This window comes from Eumetopias jubatus, unplaced genomic scaffold (assembly GCF_037043125.1).
Source record: "Eumetopias jubatus isolate StellerSeaLion01/CBP00866 unplaced genomic scaffold, mEumJub1_p1.0 scaffold_9, whole genome shotgun sequence".
NCBI lineage: Eukaryota > Metazoa > Chordata > Mammalia > Carnivora > Otariidae > Eumetopias > Eumetopias jubatus.
Window position 1 is genome coordinate 129,172,848 of NW_028274815.1, and position 26,537 is coordinate 129,199,384.

Below are 26,537 nucleotides of genomic sequence, written 5' to 3' on the forward strand. Positions count from 1 at the left end.
CACCCAGGCGCCCCCACATTTTGTCTTATAGACAGTTCTGCTATGATGCTTATTTTGAAAATGCACATTTGTTCCAAGACAATTGATATATTTGACAAGGATGAACAAAATTAGAATTTCACATTTGCTTATGTGCAATTTCACCCATAAGGAACACCCAGAAAACTACACCCAGCTGAGCAGACACACACACATGTACATACCCCAAACATCTACCAGCTACCTCACTTCACTGAGCAGGTGTCCTATACACTTCTGACGTGACAACATTTGGTACTGTATCAGACAATCCTCCTTCCACCACTGTGTAATAACTCAGGGAGGGTGCTGTCCCGATGCCCACAACCACGAGCAAACTTCCGGTCTTTTCAAAGTAAAGTGCCCTATTTATGGTTTTTCTTATCCACTTAATAGGTGTAAACCTGTGCTCTGTTTTCATTAGTTTCCTTTTTCATTAGGTTCCTTTGTTTTTTAAATTAGTCACTAATAAAGCTCTTAAGCATTATGTACCTAAACTCACTTTTTCCATAAGTTCTATGGCTTTTATTCAACAATTTTGTAGAGCATGGTGATTTTTAGGAATGTTCAAGGCATGTTATAACAGAACTAACTGTATTTAATATAACCACCTTTACAGAGAATAACTTGCATGACATCAATGGTGTCCCTATTCTGTACATATTAGGTATAGAAAAGAGGTGGAAAAAGAAAACATGACATTTAGTTGCAACCTAAATTCCCAGCAACTCAGAAGAAAAGGAATATCCTGAATTTTCACTTTGTCTAATGGTTCCAGCTGGGATCTTCCAAAGGACTAGAAAAGCCCAGAAAGTCTAGAGCAGGCCACACAAATTAACTACATAGTTAATTCCTTTAACTACAGAGTTAGAGGGCATAGTGTGTCACACAGCTACATTTGAAAACACCAGGGAAATAATGACAGCAATGTGCACGTTTTAATGTGGCCAGAGCAGCCCAACCGACCCTCTGTTTTGATCTGCTCTAACTTACCTTTGAGTAACTTCTCCATCATTCAAAGTTTAGTTACTTCTGACAAACTAGAGAAAAAATACCAGACTGGAGAAAAATAATCACTAAGTACAAGATTTGTGGGAAAGCCTTTATTTCTACTTTGCTGAATCCAATCAAAGGAGGAACTAGATCAAATATTACACTTTCACATTAAATTAGCCACACTGGTGTATGATGTCATGAAACTTTAAACTCTTTGACTTAATTTTACTAATAATCTTTAGAAATGAGATTAAATCAACTTGACACCAAAGGGGCTACAATTTCCTATCAGGTTTTTTGCGTATCAGTAAACACAACAAGTATGTTTTCTTTATCATTTTCTTTCCAGAATTCCCTTGCCAGAAATAATCTTCTAGCAAGCCATTATGTTTAGTTATAGTGAGGGAAACACAGAACTAACCAGGAAAAGATGTTAGAGCGGAGAAATTGCAAAAGATTATTTCAGCACAAAACGGCATTGACTAAATTGCTACCACTCTTCTAAAATCAACTCTCTCAGACTAACAATTCCTAAGGTACAAAATTTTCAAATACCCAAGTGTGTATAAAGATGAGAAGGAAACCAAGAAATGAAAACACTTGTGATGAAAATGTGATTATGAATAAATTATTATAATTTTATCATTGTTGAAGTTGATTTAATAGTTTAACAATACTGTTCAACAGGACAAGGGTGGTAACATTTGTGAGTTTCTAATTAAACATGATTCATTCCGGAATGTTTCTGATGACATAAACTTATATAAATAACCTACTGGTAAGTTTAATCAGATATCACAATGAAAAGAGTCAGTTTTTCACACATACAATCAACCCAAAACTATAGCCTCAATCTATGCAGACTGTTTTACTATTTTAATTACAGAACTATAAAATTAACCGAATAGGGGGCGCCTCGGTGGCTCAGTTGGTTAGGCGACTGCCTTTGGCTCGGGTCATGATCCTGGAGTCCCGGGATCGAGTCCCACATCGGGCTCCCTGCTCGGCAGGGAGTCTGCTTCTCCCTCTGACCCTCTTCCCTCTCGTGCTTTCTATCTCTCATTCTCTCTCTCTCTCAAATAAATAAAATCTTTAAAAAAATTAAATTAAATTAAATTAACCGAATAATACTAAAACTAAATCAGTGGTGGTAATGTTTAATTTGTGGATCCTGGGGAATGTTACTAAACACAAACCACAAAACCTATGCCAAAACAAGTCCTAAAAGAAGTATTTTTTTCCACTTTCCTTTGCAAGATTTGTATTTGGCTTTGGTCAAAGCCAACATAAATAGCTAGAGAAATTAGCAATATAGTCTCAGAAAAAAAGGCCATGGAAACCAAAAGAACACAGGTGGTAGACACACTGGCAGTAATGGTCTGCTCCCAAGGGCCCCCCAAGGCTTCAGCAGCCTTAGCCATAGCACCTGCTCCTCAAGCTCAGCAGAACCTGCCAGGTAATACCACAGCATGGAAAGATTTATCCTTTGCAAACATGCTGACCCTTGTTCTTGTAGCTCTAAATTTGAAGGCTCAAATGAAGAACGGGGTAATGGAAAAAATTAAATCCTCCAGAAACTTCGCTGCAATCAACTGCTTCAGCCCTGGTCTATTAGACACCCGTTCACGGGAGCTGGTAACCCTAGCAGGAAGTTTCCTGACTTCCCTTCCTGTCTCTACTCCAACTGAGCACTGTGATCAAGAGGCTGGGGAAGGGGGAGGGGACAGTGATCTGGTGAATACTTAACTAGTACCAAGACTTGCAAACATGTGATGATCTCTCTCCTTTATCGTTGCAATAATCCTGCGTTTATATACTGCGTTTACATATTAAGAAACACACTCATTTAGGTAACTGGATCAGCAACACATCTGAACAAAAATGAAATCAAAAGCTTTAGGGGCGCCTGGGTGGCTCAGTTGTTAAGCATCTGCCTTCGGCTCAGGTCATGATCCCAGGGTCCTGGGATCGAGCCCCACATCGGGCTCCCTGCTCCACACGAAGCCTGCTTCTCCCTCTCCCGCTCCCGCTGCTTGTGTTCCTGCTCTCACTGTGTCTCTCTCTGTCAAATAAATAAAATCTTTAAAAATAAAATAAAATAAGCCTATCCTTATGTTTTGTTTGTTTTTTTGTGGGGTTTTTTTCTTTTGGAAGGGGGAGTCTTTGGGCCCTTTTACCTTTATATTCTTCATAAATACCAAGGTCACATCAAAAAATTACCTTTGTTCATGGGGATCCACTATACTTTTCACTCTGCTTTTGTAAAGGTTTGGAATTTTCTGTAATAAAATTTAAAAATTAAGGAAAAAAATGATCTCAAACATAAAGCCAACCAAAAAACATAGCTCCTACCTGAAGTTAATTGCCAGTGGAGTTCAAATAAATCCAAATCTTCTAATTCACACAAATCTTAAGACTTCTCGATACTTAACCAGAATGAAAAAGCCAGACAAACCAAGTCAATGACGAAATAGACAATCAAACCAACAGCAAAACATTTCACTTCCCCCTCACATACATTCTCTCTCTCTCTCTCTCTCTCTCTCTCTCTCTCACACACACACACACACACACACACACACACACACACACACACACACAGCACAATGGAGAATTCTAGTTGTCCCTTCCAGACGGTGCAACTGATGGGTGTTGGCCTAGCACTAATCAGCTCAAGCTTGTATTGAAAACATAATCTTAGTGATAGAGGCAAGATCATTTCCACCTTCCATCCAGTAGCATGAAGCACAAGAGACTAGTTATTTATGAACAGGCTTACTTTCCATTCCATCCACATGGACTTTCTGCTATCAGAAAGGGTTTTATCTTCATCTCTTCCTGGATGAAGTAAAATATAAAACAACTTCTCATGTCCTAGGCAAAAACTATCTCTCAAAGATTGGCAAGCATATTCACAACATAAAGGTGTAGCTTTTATAAATCTGAAAACACCAAAGCCATTCACCTAAATACTTTTCTAATTAAAAATAAGAAACAATGTTCCTAGCAATATACGAGAATTACTGTAGTTGCCCCATCCTAAATCAGGACTGATTGTTTTCCTATGTTTGTCCTTCTTTTCATCTAAATATCAAGTTTAGGTACGAGACACACCATTAATAAATTTATCTGTGACATCCAATTCCAACGCATTATCACACACATAGTATGTACAATACAAAGCACTTAGAAGGGTTAAAATCCTTGTTGAATACAAAACGGGCAAAACTTAAAACTCCTACTTGTTATCTGCCTGCAAACCAGGCCCCCACATAACCAAATATTTGACTGTGCTGGGCATAATTAATCTAAAACTATGCTATGAATCATATTTTCAATTATAATGAACATATTTACAAATCCATTGTGCTTTTATATGATCCTTTTAGTTCCTCACCTTGAAATCTTAATGATTAGCACAGCAACCTTTAACATACCCAAAGGAGCAGGCTGAGCAGGGAACTGGCTAATTGTACTTTTCAGCACCTCAGATTGACTATCCACCTCCACTTCACTTCCCTGACTTAAATAAATATTGACTGAGCACCTACTGTGTGCCAAAACAGTGTTCTAGGCAGGAATACAACAATGATCAAGAAAGGTAAGTCCCACCCATTTAACACTGAATTAGAGGTCTGGGGATGGGCAGGAGTACAGGAGTCAGCAAGGAAAGGAAAAAGCCTAGTCCATGCTGGAGGGATAGGAGAGGAGTGGCAGAAAATGAGGCTGGAGAGGGAGACAGAAGCCAGATCACAAAAGGCCTTTCGAGCTACAACAAGGAGTCGGAACTCTATCCCAAGGGTAATGAAAGTCCCTGAAGGGTCGAAGACAAATTCATCATGTCTGACAAACTCCTCCTGAGCACCTACTCAGTGCCAAACTTGTATTCTAAAACCAATACTCTTCAAGGGAGGAGGGAGGAGGCCTTGGCACGTAAATGTGCGACTCCTCCATCGGTCCAGAGAGCACTGGTGTTATAAAGAAACTTCAGGTCACTGCTTACCACCATCACCATGACTCCACTCGGGAGATAAACAGCAGACACATTGCTTGTAAATATGACCACCACCAAAAACAGGCACAACCAATGAGCCAATGGGGTAGGAAACTGAATGTGTTTTCAAGAATTTCTTAAAAGCTTTTTTGCTGTCTTAAACACCCACAGTTAAAGTATATTCACTATTATTTCTAGCAGTTAAGGAATGTTAACACCAACTGAACAGCAGCTGAACTGATTGAACTGACCTTCAATTAAACACACCCAACCAGGAGTATAAAATCACTCAAAACTGAAAATTTCTTACTACGAAGCTGTACTCCCTAGCTGAATACTTAAAATGTAACAGAGCCTTGGTGTCTGCTTCATTCATCACTAAGCCCCCGACTCAGCACACTGTAGGGGTGTAATACACAGAGATTAAGTTAATAAAGTTCACTCTAATAGCCAAAATCAGACAAATGAAAAGCCAAGTTTATATATTTTTTCTTTTATCACAGGCCTCAAAACATAAACATTTTCTAAGTACCCACCTGTCTTTAATCACTACCATTATCACTCACATTTAGATCAATACCTTTGCAGTTCAGCTGGTACCCAGGACAAAAAAATACAACTGTTGTATTTTACCTTGAGGTATAGGAGTTCAGCAGGTTTTACAAATTAGATTTTTCTATACTCATTCTTTAGCACTCCGTTCATTTTCTGATAATGTTATTTATGAAGGAAACATGGGGAGGAAACCCTGTGTTTGCATCACACACCTCCCAGTCATGCAGGGACAGGTGGCAGGTGGAGGTAAGGAACGTGAGCCCATCCCTTACCTCCACCTGCCACCCTGTGCCTGTGCCATTGACTGGGAGGCATCGGGAAACAGAACGCTCTGGTGAATAAGGAATTACCAATTTTCACCGAATGAGAAGACAGAAAACAAACAAAACCCCACACTTGATACCAAATTGAAAGTCATGCCTCCATGTCTTCACTCTAAATAACAAAATACAAAAGGTGCTGGTTAATGGAGATCTGGGGTCAAAAAAATGCCAAGTAAAACTTACTTTTCCCGGGCGCCTGGGTGGCTCAGTTGGTTAAGCGACTGCCTTTGGCTCAGGTCATGATCCTGGAGTCCCGGGATCGAGCCCCACATCGGACTCCCTGCTCAGCAGGAGTCTGCTTCTCCCTCTGACCCTCTTCCCTCTCGTGCTCTCTACCTCTCATTCTCTCTCTCTCAAATAAATAAATAAAATCTTTAAAAAAAAAAACTTACTTTTCCCTATCTTAAAAGTCATCAGCCCCTTTCATTTCTGTAATGGAAAGTAATGAGTCCAGTGTTTCATTAACTATGTTCACCAATCTATAATATTTTCCAAATTTCTCTTCTATAGCATATGTTTAATCAGTAGACTGTATTGCCCCCAACACCAAAAATTTGGTGTCTCAACATCTGGCCTTGCCTTACATGGACTTTCTGAGAACTGCAACTATAAGTAGAAAACATTTAAGTTATATTTCAGTCCTATTAAACAAAATAATTAACAAAAAAATCAAAGAAGATATGGACAGTCCCCCTTCTACCAGAAAGTCCTAGGACCCTTCTAAGACGTGAAATAGTTAACACAATCCACAGAGCCTGTCAAGTGTGACAAAAAGAGTAACCATTTTATTTATTTATTTGAGAGAGAGAGAGGGCAGGGGGAGACGCAGAGGGTAAGAATCTCAGGCAGACTCAACGCAGAGCCCAACTTGGGGCTCGATCTCACAACCCTGAGATCATGACCTGAGCAGAAAACAGGAGTAGGAGGCTTAACTGACAGAGCCCCCCAGGCGCCCCACAGAGTAACCATTTTAAAGACAAAGAGTCAGAAATCAAGCAACCAACATCAAACTTATTAAGGAGGTTAAGAGCAAGATAAACCAAAAACCCTTGACTCCTGCTTCCTCAATAATCAGATCAGTAACAGCTTGTGCAGGAAATGCCTTTTGGTAACTTAAAGCATTTTAAGAAGTGCCTATCAGACCTTCATGGGCAGAAAAAGTAATGGGCATGCTGCAGGGAGCAAAAGTTAAGTCGTACTTAGAGAGTGGTACATTTTTTAAAGTACAAACAAAAGAAAAAGAGATAAATTGAACCTCATTAAAATTAAAAAACTTTTGCACATCAAAGGACACTATCAAGAGAGTGAGAAGACAACCCACAGAATGGGAGGAGATATTTGCAAACCGTACATCTGATAACAGTTTAATATTCAGAAACTATAGAGAGCTTCTCACAACTCAACAACACAGACAATCCAATTTAAAAAATGGGCAAAGGACCAGAACAGACATTTCTCCAAACAAGATACACAAATGGCCAATAAACACATGAAAAGATGCTGATCATTTGTCATTAAGGAAATGCAAAGCAAAACCACAATGAGCCATCATTTCACACCTACTAAGATGCCTATGCTTTAAAAACAAAAACAAAGGGGCACCTGGGTGGCTCAGTCAAGTTAAGTGTCTGCCTTTGGCTCGGGTCATGTTCCCCGGGTCCTGGGATGGAGCCCCACATGGGGCTCCCTGCTCAGCCGGAAGCCTGCTTCTCCCTCTCCCACCCCCCCCTTTTTGTGTTCCCTCTCTCACTGTCTCTCTCTGTCAAATAAAGAAAATCTTATCTATAAATAAATAAATAAATAAATAAATAAATAAATAGCAGAAACAACCCAAAAAATGGATAACAAGTGTTGGCCAGGATATGGGAAATTGGAACCCTCATCCACTGCTGGTAGGAATGTAAAATGGTGTGCAGTGACTGTGGAAAAGTCAGGCAGTTCCTCAAAAAATTAACTAGAATTACCATATCACCCAGCAATTCCAATCCTAAATATATACCCAAAAGAATTAAAAACAGACTCAAACAGATACTCAAAAGTTAAGCGGAAGTTACTCACATACCCAAAAGATGGAAACAATTCAAGTGCTCAACAACAGATGAATAAACAAAATGTGGTGGCAGACACATACAATGGAGTATTAGGCAGCCATAAAAAGAACAAATCTGATACATGCTATCACATGGATGAGCCTTGAAAACACGATGTGATGTGAAATAAGCTAGATACAAAAGAACAATATGATGATTCCACTTATGTGAAGCACCTAGAAAAGGCAAATTCATATTGACAGAAATTAGATCAGATGGTAACAGGCGCTGAGGAAAGAGGGGAATGAGGAATTATGACTTAATGGGAACAGAGTTTCTGCCTGGAGAGACGAAATTTTTAGAAACAGTGGTGATGGTTGCATAACATTGTGAATGTAATGAAAGCCACAGAATTACACATTTAAATTACCAAAATACATAGCAAATATCATGTTATATATATTTACCCCAAAGAAACAGCAAGGAAAACAATACTCCAAAGTAGTGTGGGGCAAAATGAATTCAGAATCACTTCAAAATCAGGATTAACAGAAGAAGTGATCCTTCCCGCAGAGTAAATGCAATCCCAACAACGAAGAGACTGGTTGACCCAGACAAGAGTTATCTTCATTCATTTCATTAAATGTTTAAGTGCGTACAATGTGCTAGGCACTATCCTAGGCACAAGAAAAATCACAATCCAGAAAACTTTCCTATCACTACTCTATAGGTTATGCGGATATGGATAAAGTGAGTTTTTCTTAATAAAAGATTAAATGCTTTTATTTAAAGTATATAGTTTCATAGTAAGTACATCAAAAATCCTAAAGCCAGTCTACTACCATCTTTGGTCCATATGGTTTAACTTCCTTAAGTTGCGAATTTGTCATTTTCTAAACTGGAATAAGGGATTTTTTTTTTTTTAATACATAAACATGACCACAGCACAGCAATTAGGAAAATGCTATTTTCTGACCTTCACAAGACAATGGTCTACCAATCAGAAAATAAAAGGGCGCCTGGGTGGCTCAGTCGGTTGGGCATCCAACTTTTGGTTTCGGCTCAGGTCATGATCTCAGGGTCATGGGATGAAGCCCCTGCATCAGGCTTGATGCTCAGCAGGGAGTCAGCTTGGGATTTTCTCTCTCTCTCTCCTTCTGCCCCTCCCGCACATGCTTTCACTCTCTCTCAAATAAATAAATTAAATATTTATACACACACACACACACACACACACACACACACACGCATACATCACAAGCCTGAGTATAATTTAGGCATGGTGCCTAAATGGAGAACTCCTTAAAATGGGATAATTAGTAGTTTTACAAGGAAAAAAATACTCCCGTCTTCCCATCTTTCCGAGTGCATGGTTGTTCAACAATAAGAAGTGAGCAAAAGGTTTAAATGTCTATTAATCATACTTTTAGGACCACCTGGAGAGTGAAGAAAACAGTTCCCTCTTTATATCTACATGTTTTACATCTCTTTAATGAAAATAATAAACAATCGTGCTCAGTAGCATAGCCTAGATTAATTTAAGTTTTAATACACAACACCGAGCTTCCCTACAATCCACGCCTGTCTGTACCTGACACTCCACAGCATTTTCATCACCATAATTAGGCCACGAATCGCCTCAGAGAACTGTTCATAATTGATGACAGTAACTAAGGCAACTCAGAAACAATGACCAGGTTCCCTTCTAATCGCTGCAAAGTACCTGGGTATCTGTAACCTGGGAAAGAGGAGAACAACACCTAGAGTCTAATAATTGCTTACTCAAACTACTGAAATAAGGGGGGACAGGGGCACTGAAGAGACAGTACTTCAAATGATTCAGTGGGGCCTCCGTGCCTGGGAAAACACTGCATTCAGGGGATCAGCAGGAGGCATGAGTGTTCTTCAGGATAAAGCCACAATATAAAAAAGAATTTACTGGGTCAAAATGTAATATTCATTTTCATTTAACATGCAATTACCTAGAGGACAGAGAATGGGGCAGGAGCTGATGAGTCCAGGGCTCTCTCTCATGCTTAAAAGCCAAAGTGTGAAACTAGGGAAAGGACGGATTTAGCAGATTAAAACTTAAAAGGATTTCCCCAAGGACAAAAAAAAAAAGAAAGAAAGAAAGAAAGAAAAGAAAAAAGGGGGTAGAAATGGTCTTAACATCCTGAAGATATTCCCATAAAATTCTTTTTAGTTTTTTCCCTTGACCAAGACAACACAAATTTTTTATCATAGTGATTTCAAACATACAGACTTCAGTGCAAAAATTCTTTTTAGGGCAAGTGTCAGAAAACAAAAGACTGCACAGTGTGAACTTCATCACCCCAAAGGGTGAAGCCGGGTCGTGTGTCGGTTCACACACTTTGCCACTCCAGCCACGCCACAGAAGCCACGCTCAGGACTGCACCAAAGGGAGGAAACCAAGTGAGGGGGAAATCTGAATTTTTAAAAAATGGGGGGCTTTTACTTGTCACAAGTTGTCATTCCTCCTTCCACTTGCAGGTTCAACCCACGCTTGCTTAGACTCATGTAACCTCGGATCTGAGGGCGCCTGGGTGGCTCAGATGGTTAAGCGTCTGCCTTCGGCTCAGGTCATGATCCCAGGGTCCTGGGATCGAGTCCTGCATTGGGCTCCCTGCTCCTTGGGAGCCTGCTTCTCCCTCTGCCTCTCTCTCTCTCTCTGTCTCTCATGAATAAATAAATAAAATCTTAAAAAAAAAACAAACAAAAAACCTCAGATCTGAAAGGGACCCTAGAATCTGTACTATTAACCAGGTCCTCCGTTCACAGAGGAGAAAAACTGAGGTAACACTTCCTATCTAGTTATTGGTGGTAAAGTCGGACTGGAGCCCGCAGCCTCCCAGCTCAGTGCCACACCAGCATGAGACCAGATAGGACATCTCCCACTTACAAATAATCATCATAAACATGGAGCTTGGTGTCAGGCTCTGTGTAAGCCCTTTTACATGTATATTCTACTTAATTCTCACAACAACCAGGTGGAAGATAGTATCTTCTACCTGGTAGGTATGAAAATTGAAAATAATTTGCCGGAGGTACCTGGGGATGTCTCACTCAGTAGAGCAGGTGACTCTTAATATCAGAGTGGTGAGTTCTAGCCCCACACTGGGTGTAGAGCCTACTTAACAATAAATATCTTTAAAAAAATCTGCCCATTCAGTGGGTTGATTCAAACCTAGTTCTGGCTGATTTCAAAGCTATTATTCACTCCTACAGTCCTTACCATGGCTCCAGGGTCCTACATGGCCTGAGCTCTCCCACCTTTCTGAATTCATCTCCTACCATTCTCCCGTCACTGAAAAAACCCAGTCAACCTTCAAACTCATCCTTGCCTCTGGGCTTTTACATGTGCTGAGCGCCCCCCCATCCCCACCCTGCCCCCCACTCCAAAACCTGTGACTCACTCTACACCTTCAAGGCAAGTATCACCTCTTCAACAAGGCTTTCCCTAACCACTCAATCTAAAACACTCAGTCACTCCTGCCACTATCTGAAATTGTCTTCTGTATTGGCTGTGCCCCCATTAGGATAAAAGCACCATAAGGGCAAAAACCTTTCACTGAAATAAAAGCCACCATGACGGTAGAAACGTTCTGCCTTATTCATTTCTAGAATGCTCGATAACCGAGGAGGAGGCACTCAAAAGAACTACTGGTTGAATAAAGGAACGAATGCCTCTTGGGGCGCCTGGGTGGCTCAGTCGTTACGCGTCTGTCTTCAGCTCAGGTCATGATCCCAGGGTCCTGGGATCGAGCCCCGCATCGGGCTCCCCGCTCAGCAGGAAGCCTGCTTCTCCCTCTCCCACTCCCCCTGCTTGTGTTTCCTCTCTCGCTGTGTCTCTCTCTGTCAAATAAATAAAATCTTAAAAAAAAAAGGGGGGGAATGAATGCCTCTGTCTGAACTCCCATCTCATTAAGAACGAGTATCATATAATGTAGCAACTTACTAAAAACTATCTTCTATTTTTCCCTAGTTGTTTCTTGGGATTAATCTTGTCTTTTCAACCATATTGGGTGTGCCTCAGGGATATCTTATCATTCTCAACTTTGGGAGAGTTAATGACTCAACATGGGCTTATACAATCACCTATAAAATGAAAAGCAGTCAGAAGTCTAGAATTCAAGTATCTCCCAGAGCTGGTAACATAATAGGCGGACACTCAAATACTAATTACTGACCCATAGATCTCAAATTCATTTTCTTACAACTTTCTACAAAAATACACCTACTGTGCAAAGACAGGCACATGTTTACTTAGCAGCATTGTTAGAAACCTAAAGAATAAGGGCACTTAGGCTAGTGTGCAGGCCTGCCTCTCAGGACCTCTCCATTAACCTCTTTTAAGCCACACCCAATCTGTTTGCTTCTGATTATCCTTTATCTTGACCAGTGTTAACCTCATTTTCTCTATTTCTTTTTTTTTTTTTTAAAGATTTTATTTATTTGAGAGAGAGAGAATGAGAGATAGAGAGCACATGAGAGGGGGGAGGGTCAGAGGGAGAAGCAGACTCCCTGCCGAGCAGGGAGCCCGATGCGGGACTCGATCCCGGGACTCCAGGATCATGACCTGAGCCGAAGGCAGTCGCTCAACCAACTGAGCCACCCAGGCGCCCAATTTTCTCTATTTCTTTGACAGGTCTCAGCAGCATCACATTCCTTATTTCTTGCTTGCTCAAGTTCTGTTTGCTTTATATGGTTGGATGTGTCCGACAGATCTTCTGTGATCAAAAAAGCTGCAGAATTAGGGAAGTCAATAGCATTCTGGCTTCTACAGCTTTGGAATTTCTACTCTCCTGAAGAGTTCTGAAGAGTCGTAGCAAGAGAGACTCTTCTTCCTGGTAATTTAATATATGCTGCTCCCACTGGCCTGTCAGGCTGGGGACGGGCGGTGGGCAGGAGTGGGGAGAAATGTCAGAATTTGAGCAGACTCATCTACTGGCCACACTACTGATGGTCTGGTAAAGTAGCTGACACTGATTCTAAAGACTGTCCAAGATTAGCGCATTTTCACTGTTAAAAGACATTTCGACTCCAAACCCAGACCTTGTTTCCAACATAGCAAAATTCTTCAGGGAAGATGTAAAACATCACCGAAGTCCTGGTCAAAAGTGTGCTGTTCGGTTTTAAAAACTTCCACCTGTTCCCTAAATATGGTTTCCTTCTAAGAATGACACGACTCAGAAAATATGTGAGTGAGTGAGTGCTCATGGGCATGTGGGAGGTGAGGATCTTTAACAGGATGACATTTTTTACCTTTTTACAATAAAGTAACACACATTCCACTGCATGTATATCCTTCTACAAAAGCTCAAGAACTACGTGCACTGAGGCATTTAGAGGGCATTTTCATGTGAGGGGGAAAAAAAAGAGGCCGTTCTCATACTAAGCTGGGGAATCTGAAATTTTCCTGTGGTTATTTGAAAAGTTGCATTCGGGGGCGCCTGGGTGGCTCAGTCGTTAAGCATCTGCCTTCGGCTCAGGTCACAGTCCCAGGGTCCTGGGATCGAACCCCACAGCAGGGAGCCTGCTTCTCCCTCTCCTCCCCACTTGTGCTCTTTCTAGCTGTCTCTGTCTCTCTCACTCCCTCTCAAGTAAGTAAAATCTTAAAAAAAAAAAAAAAAAAAGAAAGAAAGAAAAAGTTGCATTTGATTACATAAAACACTCACCTAAAATCTTAGGTCCAATATTTATACAGAATGAATGAATGATCAACTTTCTGTATGTAAAAACATCTCATTAAGAGTTTGGTTAGGGGGCACCTGGGTGGCTCAGTCGATTAAACCTCTGCTCTGGGGATCGGAGCCCCCGGTCAGGCTCCCTGCTCAGCAGAGAGCCTGCTTCTCCCTCTCCCTCTGCCCACCCCCCTCCCTGTGCGTACACACTCCTGCACGCACTCTCTCTCTCGCTCTATCTCAAATAAATAAAATCTTTAAAAAAAAAGTTTGGTTAAGATGCAGTTCTAGTTTTTCAAACAGCTTTGGATTTTTGCCAAGAGAATCAAGTGACTTGCTCAAGGTCATTTGGTCAAATGAGGTGGGATTAGAATTACTGGTTCCTGCCTTCCAAAAGCCAGCCATAAATCAAACTTTTCTTGGAACTAAGCAGACCAAAAGGGAAAAATCATTCCCCATTTCCTTTTCTCAATAATCAAAGGGCAAAAGAAAAATCAGTTTAAGTGGCAGAACTTCAGTTAATAAAATTTCATCAATACATAGACTAGTACCTCTAACCATGCACAGGTACCTCTCTCAAAATCGGTAACTGTTTTAGCAATTTGCAAAGGTCAGTAACCTCTCTACAATCTTCCCATCTGAGAGCACCCTAAACTTATTTTTTTTTAAGATTTTATCTATTTATTTGAGAGAGAGAGAATGAGAGAGAGCACGAGAGGGAAGAGGGTCAGAGGGAGAAGCAGACTCCCTGCTGAGCAGGGAGCCTGATGCGGGACTCGATCCGGGGACTCCAGGATCAAGACCTGAGCCGAAGGCAGTCGCTTAACCAACTGAGCCACCCAGGCGCCCCACCCTAAACTTATTAAGATGTTTTCCAATCAGCACTTCATATTTATATTTATAAACAGTTCACTTATCTTCTAAAAGACCTGGTCAGACTGAAATATGGATGTACTCTAAGCTGTTAGATTCCTTTTTTTTTTTTAAGTTAAAGCAACATAAATAAGTTCAAAGTTTTCTTCAGAACTCTGAAAGGAATAGGGATATTTCACCAGGACAGGTGAAACAGTGATTAAGTAAATGAGAATCAGTCAGGCTGTGGCTGGGAGAGAGCAAGAGAGAGGAGGCACGGATGCATCTTCATCAACACATCAGCTTCCTCTTCTATTTCAAATCCACCATCTCCATCACTGTTTCTTTCTTTCTCTTTTTTTTTTTTTTTTAAAGTGGGAGTGGAGCCCAGGGCAGGGCTTGAACTCACCACCCTGAGATCAAGCCCTGAACTGAGATCGAGAGTCGGATGCTTAACTGACTGAGCCACCCAGGCACCCCTACATCACACTTCTGCCCCATCCTTTTCATTTCTACTTTCAAACTGCTGATATAAGACACTACTTTTGAATTAATAACAAAAATGTAATGTCCAGTGAAGCCATACTTTGAAATCACTAACTGGATTGGGATAGGGATATTAAAATTAGCTGAGAGCACTCTGTATTTGCTACAAACACACCATAGTCATATTTAGTTAACACTCCTCGCATCCAATTTTCTAAGTCAAATGGCACCATTAGCCCCATTTCGCATGACCCTCAAATCCAGGAAAATTTCCCTTTGCTCTAAGACTACAGGTGACCAATATTAAGAGCTGGCATTAGATCTGAAAAATATTAAGTCAATGGGTAGGCTGACATTGTGGCTGGATTATATCGTATATGAACAACTTTAAAACATTTATAACTAACATGATTTTTCTCTTATCTCAAATTCAATTCAAGCCTACCTATTTCTGAATATAGTTGTAACACACTCTCTGGACTGATTTCTCTTTAGGCCCTTGAGCAAAACATGGTCACAAGGTATACAAAACAATTCAAAAGCAGGACTGGAAAAAATTAAACCCAGAAGGAAGTATGTCTAACACTTTCCATTATGCCAAAAGTCAGAATTGTCATTTTTTGGAAATGAATTAGGTTGAGCTACTATGACACTGACACTATACAACCGTTTTTGACCTGCAAAAAACGGAAATTTCATATGGTTCAACCTATTATTATTTTCTAAGCTCATTTTAATAATTGTCTCAAATTAAGGTCTTCACAACCCAAGGCACAAAAAACCTTATATTTCTCTAGATTACCTTAACCTTTGGAAAGATTTGCCACCCCACTGTCCAAAGCTGGTCATTTGAAAAATTAAGTCTATTAGCAAGAACGTCAAGATTAAAAACAAACACACGAACAAAAAACCACCAAACTGCTGAATGTAACTGTGCTTGCAGGAACCCTAAAGCCATTCCACATCTTTTTTATGGCTCTCCTTTCCCACTAACAGAATCTGAATCCTAAGTAGATCTGCCCTTTAGAAGACTTCCATTTAAGGAGAAACCAGTGAAAATTTAAGTGCTTTGCATCTTCTTCACTTATCAGTGATACAAGAATCTAAGCACAGTAGATGCCCATCACTTTACACTGGGGTTCCACTGACCTAAAAATCTATCCTTGAGGAATTTCTGCTGGAGAATCTGGCTTCTAACCTTTCTAATCTAAAAGGTGATCACCATCCCAGGGGGATTATTCTGCCATTTGGATATGGCTGATTTATGTACAAACAACAGAAATAACCCCCATCACTTATGGCTCCAAGACTGCATCTAGGTCCGAATCTATCATTTCACACACATTGTTATTAAGTCTGATATCCAATATGATAATGACCTCTTTTCTCAATTAGTTCCACTAATTACGCACCTGTTCTTGTTCTGCCAAAATTCCTATCTCCTCATCTGATCCATGAGGCCACACACTGTACTCTCCTAGAGGGATGCTTTTTCCTTAGATACTTCATAAACTGTTAGGGCAATCTGATGTTGCCTGTTCTACCTTCCCAGATCTAGTTTATAGTACAAATCATCAATATTCACCATCAAGTGAAATATGCTCTAAAAAAAAAAAAATCAGGAGACAATCTCCTGCTCGATCTGGAAATTTCTCTATTCAGCTAGTTCAGTGTTGACAGGTCAACAGAGAATGGCACTAGTCATTACTACAATCCTAAAGAGCATTCCCCTAGAGTTAAACCATCAACCCTCTCCTAATATCCAAATGACCCAGACTTTTTAGAGCAGAATTTACTCTCCTTGCCCCAGCTCCAATGGCATCTTCTGGTCATTTTTTCACCCTGAACTGAAGTTTTCTCTAGAGCCTGTGGTGATGCCATGTCAGGCAAGTACATTCTTTAAACTTTCCATCTACTCCCTTCTTTCTCAAAAGTTATATATAACTGCTTTAAAAAACAAAACTCCCTATGCATCATTATGTGCTTTAAAAGGGAATTTATCTACTTCCTTAAAACCTATGAGGTTAGGATTAGTACTCCCACTTTACAGAGGAGAAAAGCTGAGGCTTGGTAACTTGCCCAAGGTCATAAAGGGCAGGGATTTGAATCCAAGTCTGACCTCAGTGTCCTCTAACCTTAACCCTCATGCTGTATTTCCTTCCAGTCTCTTTCTTCATGTCCTAAATGTCTGCTCAGTGGTCTTACAAAGTCTATGGGCAGTGTTCAGTTTCCCCAGAGACTGTCTTGCCTTTAAAGGACATGCCTTTGAGAAGAATGAGTACCCATTCCATTTTTTTCTCCATGCTCCTCCTTCCCACCTGGCACCATTTCCCCAAGGCTCTTATCACAAATCCTCCTCTAGGGCCAATTTACATGTCCTCTCGGTCCCTGGGCAGGAACCATAGGATACTGAAGGGCCAGCTTCTACCTCAAGACGAAGAGAGGGCAGCAGTGAAAGCGTGGAAAGATCCAGACAGCACCCTCTCCCCAAGTCTTCATTCAAGGAGGAAACCGTGGCCGAGGACCAGAGGTGGGGGGGGGTAGAATTTGGGGAAGGAAAAGAGGTACAGGGGCGGAGGTTAACAACAAGGGTGTGCCCTTGGGGGAGGTGGGAGGAGACCGAGATGGGGAGGCGACGTGGGAAACTCAGGGGTTAGATTGAATGGGGGGTACCTCCATAAGAGGGGGGTGTCACCCGGTGAGGAACCGGGCCACTAGGAGATGGAGAATGTGTATGCTGGGGAGGAGGACCTGGAGGTGGATGTAACAGGAAAGTGGAGGGAAGAAAGGGTAGGGAGGGGGGGCAGGAAACGGTGAACTCAACCGGGAGGAAAGGGGAAGGATGGATGCGAACCGGGGAGGCGGGGCGCCTCGAGACCCGAGCTCCTGGGCTCGGCTAGGAGAAGCAGGCGGGCCGAGGGGGTTCGGGGTCCGCGGAATGCCGGGAGCCGGGGCCTCGGGAGACCCCGGGGTAGGAGGAGCGGGAGTTCTCGAGCCAAGCAGCCGGAAGGGGGACTCGAGGGAGGCAAAGGCGGGAAAGGGGGCGTCCTGGCACGGGGGGGTGGGGATGGAGGTACCGTCGGGTTCGCCAGGGGATGGGGTTAGGAGGGCCGGGGATGGGGTTAGGAGGGCCGGGGGTGCGTGGGAGGCTGCCGGGGGATATGGGTTCCTGGGACCGTCGGGGTGCCGAGGGCGGGAATGTCCTGGCGTCCCCCGAGGGCCGGGCGTGGGGTCTCCCGAGGGTCGAGCCGGGGTCCCCGCAGTCTTCTGAGGGCCAGGCTCGGGGTGGCCTCGGGCCGGGGTCCTCTGAGGACCGGAGTCCCATCAGGGTGGGGCGGGGGGAGGGTCCCGGGATCCCCCCCGAGGCCGGAGCGGCACCCCCCAGGACCCCAGACCCCCTTCCTACCTATGCCAGGCGCCACATAGACGAAGTAGAGCAGCGAGGACGAGAGAGAGAAGAAGAAGAGCGCAGCGAGCAACGAGCGGCGCGGCAGCCGCAGCAGCCCCCGGCGGACGCGCATGCTGCAGCCGGGCAGCCGCTGGAGAGTCGGGCCGGGCCTGCTCCCGCCGCTCCCCGTCCGCCGCCTCCTGGGCCGCCGCCGCTGCCTGGGCCTCGGCCACCACCTCCCGGGCCTCTCGGGCCGCCGCTCCCAGCCGCCGCCTCGCCGCTCCCAGCCGCCGGCCGCCGCGGGCCGGGCCACATGAAGCGGGCGGGGGCCAGAGCGGCCCGGAGCGAGGGCAGCGGCAGAGACGGGGCGGGGCGGACGGCGCGGGAGGCGGGGCGGGGGCGGGTCCAGCGCCGCCGGGCACCGTCGCAAAAGACCCGCGCGCGCGCGCCCTCCGCCCGACCCCCCGGTCCGGCTCCCGCGGCGGAGCGGCGGCCCGCAGGGAACGTCGCTAAATGGCGACAGCCCCTCTTCTGGCGCAGCCACCGCCCAGGCTTTCGGGGAGCGTCGCTCAAGTGCCGGCCGGCTCCGCGCAAGGGCGCCCCCAGCCCCGCAGCCAAGGGGCGGTCTGCAATGTCGGACGCGTCTGGTCGCCCACTGCGACAGTGGAGCGGATACTGTAGGCACAGGGGCTCGGCATACACCTTCCCTCATTCATTCAATCATTCATTCATTCAATTCACCATTTATTGAAGGCCAGACATAGACCAGACACTATTCTTGGTGCTGGGGATTCTACAAAGAACAAAACAGACAAAATCTGGCTTCATGAACTTACACTCAAATGGGAGGAGAAAAGGAGACAAATCAAGTCATAGTATCGGGTACTGATAAATGATATGAACACAAACAGGAGAATGTATTGGAGGCAGGCTAGTGTGGTCGGGGAAGGCCTCGTTGAGCAGATGACACGAGATGAGACATAAAAGGGTGAAGAGCAGGCACAAAGGCCCTGAGGCTAAAAAGCCTCCTCCGTCTCCTGGTTATCCAAGGTCAGCACAGATAAAATCTAGTGAGGCAAGTAGAGCGGCAGGAATAAGGTTAGATCTCTAGGCAAGGCAAAGTCCACATCCCACAGAACCATAAGGAGTGTTATGATAACGGTTATCAATGTGAAGACTTGCGTTGAAAGACGCGGGTGTTTACTTATCTCTTTAAATTGCCCCAGCAGCCCTAAAATGCGTGCTCTTATTATTCCTATCCTACAAATGAGGAAACTGAGGCTCCTAGATGGAGAAGCAGACCGCCCAACCCTTGCGATAAGGGCTCACATCAAAACTGACTGTCTCCCAAGGCCAACCTGTGACCACGAGGTGGTAATTTACCTCAGCATTCCCCTCCTGCTCCTAATTCTCATCCTGCAGGCATATTGGTATCCTACTCAAGAGGATAGTGTGCGACAGCAACCAAAACAATGCTTTAAGATCAGCCTCCGGCCAAAAGACCTCCAGAGACAGTAGGCAATCACCGTAGACTCACGGTGAAGGCTGGAAGAACCAGCCCCAGCTTCGAGAAGCTGCCAGCTGAACTGGGGAGGAAAGTGTTCCCTGTGTAGACACATCTCAACCTGGAGAGGCTGTCTTGGCAGAAGCAGTCATGAGAGAGGAGTCCGCAGGATTCTTTGGGAACCAACAATAATCCTGCTTTCTATTCCTAAAGTGTTTCCTACTTTTTACAGTGTTTGACCCTTCAAGTGAGGGCTCTAGAGCCAGACTATTTAGATTCCCTGACTCTTACCTCTTCCATTCTTAGCTGAGTGACTTTAGGCAAGTTACTTAACCTATCTGTGCCTCTCAGTAAAATGGGGATATTATTGGTAATAACTGCATGGGGTTGTTGTGAGGACTTGAGTAATAACAAGCAAAGCCAGGCACATGGTAAATGCATGTAGCTCTCACCTGACCAACACGCTTGGGAAACAGGATGGGGCAGAAGAAACAAACAACAAAAAAGAAAAGCAGGGAATTTTGACTCAGATTCAGGTTCAAATCTTGCCTTGGTCTCAGCTGGCTATGTGACCCTAGGCTAAGTCACTTACCCCTCAGATTCTATTCATTGTCTGTAAAATGGACCCAGTGTTGCCCATAGCTGCAGGCATATGATTTGGAGTAAGTGAGTTAGCTGAGCTGAGGCCCTAGACCAGAAATGTCAAACTAGGGGCACCTGGGTGGCTCAGTCGTTAAGCGTCTGCTTTCGGCTCAGGTCATGATCCCAGGGTCCTGGGATGGAGCCCGCATCGGGCTCTCTGCTCGGCGGGAAGCCTGCTTCTCCCTCTCTCACTCCCCCGCTTGTGTTCCCTCTCTCGCTGTGTCTCTCTCTGTCAAATAAATAAAATCTTTAAAAAAAAAAAAAGAAAGGAGAAATGTCAAACTAGCTGGAATAATCTGACCTGCAACTACTTTTTGTTAGGCCCACACCATGGCGCCTCCCCTACCATGTCTGTAATAAACATTTTCCAAACATACAGAAAAGTATGAAAAGAAAGAATAGTACAAGGAGCACCTGTACACTCTCCACCTGGATTCATCGATTGTTATCATTTTTCCAGATTTATCTTTCTATATTCATAAGTCCAATTCCCCCCCACACACACACCCCTCAAATTATTTATTTATTTTTTAAAAAGATTTTATTTTATTTATGTGACAGAGAGAGACACAGCGAGAGAGGGAACACAAGCAGGGGGAGTGAGAGAGGAAGAAGCAGGCTTCCCGCTGAGCAGGGAGCCCGATGCAGGGCTCGATCCCAGGACCCTGGGACCATGACCTGAGTCGAAGGCAGACACTTAACGACTGAGCCGCCCAGGCGCCGCAACCTCAAATTATTTAAAAGTAAGTTGCTGCCTTACTGGTGGTACTTCATGCAGAAATCCTTCAGCAAAAATCCTAAGAAAAATTACATTCTCTTACATAACTGCAATAATATCACACCTAAGAGAATGAACAATCACACTGTAATATGCTGTAATAGCCAGTGCATTCCTAAATTTCCCCAATTGCTTAAAGGATGTCTTTTATAGGTGTTTTTCTCAACAGTATCAAATCAAGGCTTAACATTATATTTGGAATGATTGCCATAGTATTTATTTACCTACAACAGCGTCTGTACCTTTTTTACATCATTTCTCCCAACATTTTATTTTAAAATATTTTTAAACCTATAGGGAAGTTGAGAGAATGATACAGCGAACAGCCATGTACCACCATGCAATGTTTTGTTTAACTGAACTAGCGCTGGATCAATTGGATTTCCACGTAGGGAAAAAGCGGACTCTTCACTCCTACCTTACGCTATCCACAAAATCAATTCAAGACGGATTGTAAATCTAAATGTGAACGATCACAAAAAAGCTTTTAGATGAAAGCAAAGAAGAATGTCTTCATGTCCTTGGGGTGGGCAGAGATTTGTCAGAGGACACAAACACCAAACAGAGGGGAAAACTTTGATAAAATGGACTGCATTAAAATAAGAATTTCTCATCATCAAAAGGCACCAGTAAGGAAAATGACAGGCAGCACAATAAAAAAAAAATAGAAATACATAACTTATAAAGAACTCAGACAGAACTTTTTATAAAAACCCACCAACTTACAGACAAGACTGACAACCAAATAAGGAAAGAAAAAAAAAAAAAAGACTTGACCAGGCAGTTCGTAAAAGAAGGTATCTAAATGGCCAATAAGCACATGAAAAGGTGCTTAAATCTTCTGAAAAATGCAAAGGAAAACCACACCCCATCTGTGGGCCCTGGTTCTAAGGAAGAGAGGGAGAGCTTGCAGCCAAGGCTTTGAACGGCCGAGTAGTAGGAAAGTGTGACTCTGCCAAGCAGACTGAGAGGCAGGAGGCAAAGCCAGGAGGCTGAGTGCTCTGGAAGCCAAGGGAAGAGGTGCCTCTGTCCTTGTGGGTAGGCTGACCTGGCTTTGAATGCCTCTTTTGGAATCCAGCACTCCGTCATTCCCCATCTGTAAAATGGCACTCCTAGGACTGATTTCCTCAGTGTATAGGGGGGGTGGGGGGTTCCGGAAATATCTCAGGGACTTGTGCACTTCTGACCACACAAGGCAAAAGAGGGTCTGGCCCCTCTGGAGGATACAAAACGGGCTCCAGTTAGGAAGGGGGTGGTGGAGATCCAGCCGACTCAAAACAAATGTCCTTTACAATTGGATTCCCTTACCATCCACCTCCACCCTAGCCTAGGTGAGCAAGGAATTCTGCTGTTCCCTTGTAAAAAGAGACAGAGAAGCCTTCCTACTACCTACTGGACTAGGTACTGATGACCAATCTCTTCTCCTGTCTCATCTGAAATAACACGGTATTGAAGAAGATTGGGGTTTTATTTAACCTTTTCATCTCATGTTAGGTTTCCAACTAGCTCAAACATGCTTCCATTCATTCATCCTTCATTTACTATTCAGCCCCTCAGTCAAACAAGCTCACTGCATTCTGATCTCTGCTTAAATGGTACCTCCTCTAAGAGCCCGTTCCTCTAAAATATCTTTCTCTCTACCCGGGAACTCTCCCCTTATGTGGCTTTTTTTTTTTTTTAATCTTCATAGTACTTTTCATCTTTGACATGATATTGTAAATGTATGTGTTTATTTTTTCATTTTCTGTCTCCCATATCAGAATATAAGCTCCATGATGTCGGGGATTTTGTTTCATTTTCTGCTGTATCCTTGCATCTAGCACAGTGCCTGGCACCCAGCAGGTGCTCAATAATTGTTAGAGGAATGGTGAAGAAATAGCAGGTGTGCACTGAGCATGCTGGGCATGGTGGGTACACAGGTGCCTAAGAGGAGGTTCTTGGAGTGCAGTGGTGGCACCAACAGGAGAGTGGGTAACTGTGGTACAAGGTGATAAGGAAAGGACTCTCACGCCAGCAGTCAGGGGAGGCGTCTTGTAAGATTCTAGATGGACTTTGAAGGGGAGTTGAGACAGGCTTGCTCAAGGGGCAGTGAGAGGAGGCCTGCCTGGCTGGAGCAGCCAGTCAGCCCTAGGACAAGGAAAAGAAAACTGGCAAGGCTGGAGGTAGCTTGACCCTGTGGCTCAGCAGGGGCCCCTGAGTCAAAAAGATCTGGAGACCAACCAGTCCTGCCTCTTCCTTGTTTTCACCCTGTGATCTGGGCAAATCATTCCACCTCTCTGAGCCTCCATTTCTACATCTGGTTCCTTCTGCCAGGGTTTTAATGAGGAGGATTTGAGATAGTATCTATAAAGTGTCTGGCACATAGCAGGTATTCAATCCCTGTTGCTGTTCTCATACTTTTTCCTGTGGGCCATATGGAGCCCTTGAAGGTTTTGGAGGAGGGGAGTGACCTAAAGAAAGAGAGGTCCCTGAAGAAATCCCAGAGAGCACAAGTTGGGCCTTATGTGTGCTTGTCAGCACCCAATTAACAGGCTTGCCCAAATCAAACACATCAACAAAAGGACCCATAGCCGAAAGTAAAAGGTCACAAGTGATACCATGCCCTTCCTACCACCCTCTCCTACTCTACTGGAGAAGGTTTCAGGAACCCGCCTGAGGCAGCCATTGCTCAATCCACGAACACTAATCACCAGGAGTATAAGATCATAGAGCAATGACTATCTCAGTTCGAACTCCCAGAGGCATGGGCAGATAAAGATTGTTGACATGTGTTGTGACCGCCCTCCATGTCGGAGGAGCCCTGGCGCCGAGTGCCTCCGGTGCCAGTAATTCCTGTTGACTGAGCGTTGACTGGGGGGCTCACCCTGGTAACCTGCAGCCACACAGTGGTTTATCAGCCCCTTTCAGAGGCATCTGAAGTTCAGAGCAGAAGTGACAGCAGGTTTCAGGGTCAGTGCACCCTTTGCCACTCCTTTCCCTCTGCCACAATAATCTTCAATGTTCTGCAGAGCAGATGCCCCATCAGCTGAGGTCCAGAGTGAGGAGGAAACTCCCCCAACCCCATCATGATCAAGAAATAAAACTTGGTTTTAAGCCTCAGAGATACAGGGGCTATTTGTTACTATGGCACAATCTGGCTTATTCTAACTGATCATGAATATACTTTTCTGCAACATGCTTTCTCTCACCATTATTTTTATAAAGCTTTATCCACAGTGAAGCAGGTAGCTTGACTTTATTCATTTGCACTGCTATATGGCATTTCACCATATAACTAGGCCACACTTTTTAAGTCTTCTTCCCTGATGATATCTATTCAGGTTGTTTCCTTTTTTGCTATTACTGGTCCAGCAATCCTTAGCTAAAATGCAAACTCCAAAAAAACCTAAGACCTGAAAGCTTTTTCATAATTTATTTGGCAACAAGACCTGACCCAACCTGAACATCTTTAGTGGCAAAACTTGACCTCAATAGACAGAAAGCTGTCTATAATCTTTATCTCACTGTGAATATTCACATGTTTCACCGAGGAAATATGTAGATTTTTGTTTACAGAGTGACCCATCCTTCTCAAGGGGTGTTATATAAATATTCAGTGTATGTACAGTATAACCTTTCAAAATTTTGTGATTTTCACAATTTTAAAACACATCTGACCCCAAGGGATTTGGATAAGGGACGGTGACCCAATACAAGCACTGCTGCAATGAGCATCTATGGCAGAGTGTATTTTCCAAAGATGGTCTCAGCAATATTTCCCATCCCCATGCTCTTCTAGAACTTCCTTTAATTCCCCTTTCTTTGAATCTGGGTGGGATTGTGAATCACATATAAGCCAATAAAAAGACGTGGAAGTGACACCACACAGCTTCTGACTTGTTGATTGGGACACACACCTTTGGAACTTTTAGCCACATGGAGTGGCCATAGATAGATGCTCCGGTCAACGGTCCCCGTAAAGATCCCAGCCAACAACCAGCGTCAATCACCAGACATGAGAGAGAACATATTCCAGCCCCCAGCTGTGAAGTCACCCTGGACCTTCCAGTCTTCCCAGCTGAAGCCCCAGACATGCTGTCCCCACTGTGCCCTTTCCACACCCATGAGCATAATAAAATAGTTACTGTTTACACACCAAGCTTGGAGTGCTTTGTTATACAGTGATATTAACTGTAACAGCACCCTTCTATACATATCCTGTGCATATGGACTAGAGTTTCTCCAGAGCACATACATACAAGAGTGGATTTGCTGAGCAATAGGGTTTGCACATCTTCTGCCTAACTATTTCCAAATTGGTTTTCAAAATGGGTGTACCCATTTACACTCATGCAGCAGTGAATGAGGGTTCCTGTGACTTCCTGCCTCACCCACAGTTGCTCTGATCTGACTTTCCCAAGGCTCTGACCTTCTGCTGTGAAACTCCTCTGTAGAGAGAAAGATATGAGGAACTGGTATAAAAGAGTCAGCAAGTCTTCCAAGAGCATTGATTCTATAGAGGGCTATGTTTTTGCAGTCAAAGACTGACTTACATCCCTTTTAAAAAATCTGCCACTGTCCTTTCTATCCTGGATAGGAAGGCCCTAGGCATAGGGCTGCTCCTGGGAAGTATTAGCTGATAGAACTAATTTTCTTTTTTGCTTTTTTGTTTTGTTTTGTTTTTAAGTAGGCTCCATGCTGGAGCCCCAATGAGGGGCTTGAACTTATGACCCTGAGCTCAAGACCTGAGCCAAGATGAAGAGTCAGACATTCAACCAACTGAGCCACCCAGGTGCCCGGAGAAGTAATTTTCTCATTCAACAAATATTTAACAAGTACCAGACTATGTGCCAGGCATTTTTATAAATGCTAACAGAAATGATGATGATGATGATGATGATGATGATGTCGTCTAGGTACCAGGCATTTGTTGAACTTTTTAAGCCACTTAACGTTCATTCACCTTCCACAACAACTCCAATTTCCTTCTTTTGCTTTCTTTCATTCTATGTGGTTTTCTGGGGTTACTGAATCCATTTCCACCTTCAGACTTGTTATGTGAGCCAGCCTGGTCAGTCAGAACATTGTATTCCTCTGGTAATAGTGATTGGTTTGGGGTTGGACAGACTGATCAGAGCCAATGAGACTCAACTCCCAGATATGTAAATGTGTGCATTTGGAGAAACCAACTTTCTCTTTCATGCTAAACATAAATATGAAGTGTTGTGAGGCTGGAGCAATGGCAGCCATTTTATCAACATGTGGAACCTGGGAATGAAGCTGGCATATG

General features: G+C 43.6%; 1 protein-coding gene across 1 annotated transcript in view; it reads right to left on the reverse strand.

Moving 5' to 3' along the window:
• B4GALT5 (beta-1,4-galactosyltransferase 5) overlaps positions 1-18,669 on the reverse strand; it is a 75,248-nt gene extending 56,579 nt beyond the window's left edge. Inside the window, exon 1 of the mRNA XM_028125179.2 lies at positions 18,363-18,669. Within this exon, the coding sequence (XP_027980980.1) occupies positions 18,363-18,477 (115 nt within the window). The 5' untranslated portion in view covers positions 18,478-18,669. The remainder of the gene's footprint in view (positions 1-18,362) is intronic.
• Between the last annotated feature and the right edge of the window lie 7,868 nt (positions 18,670-26,537).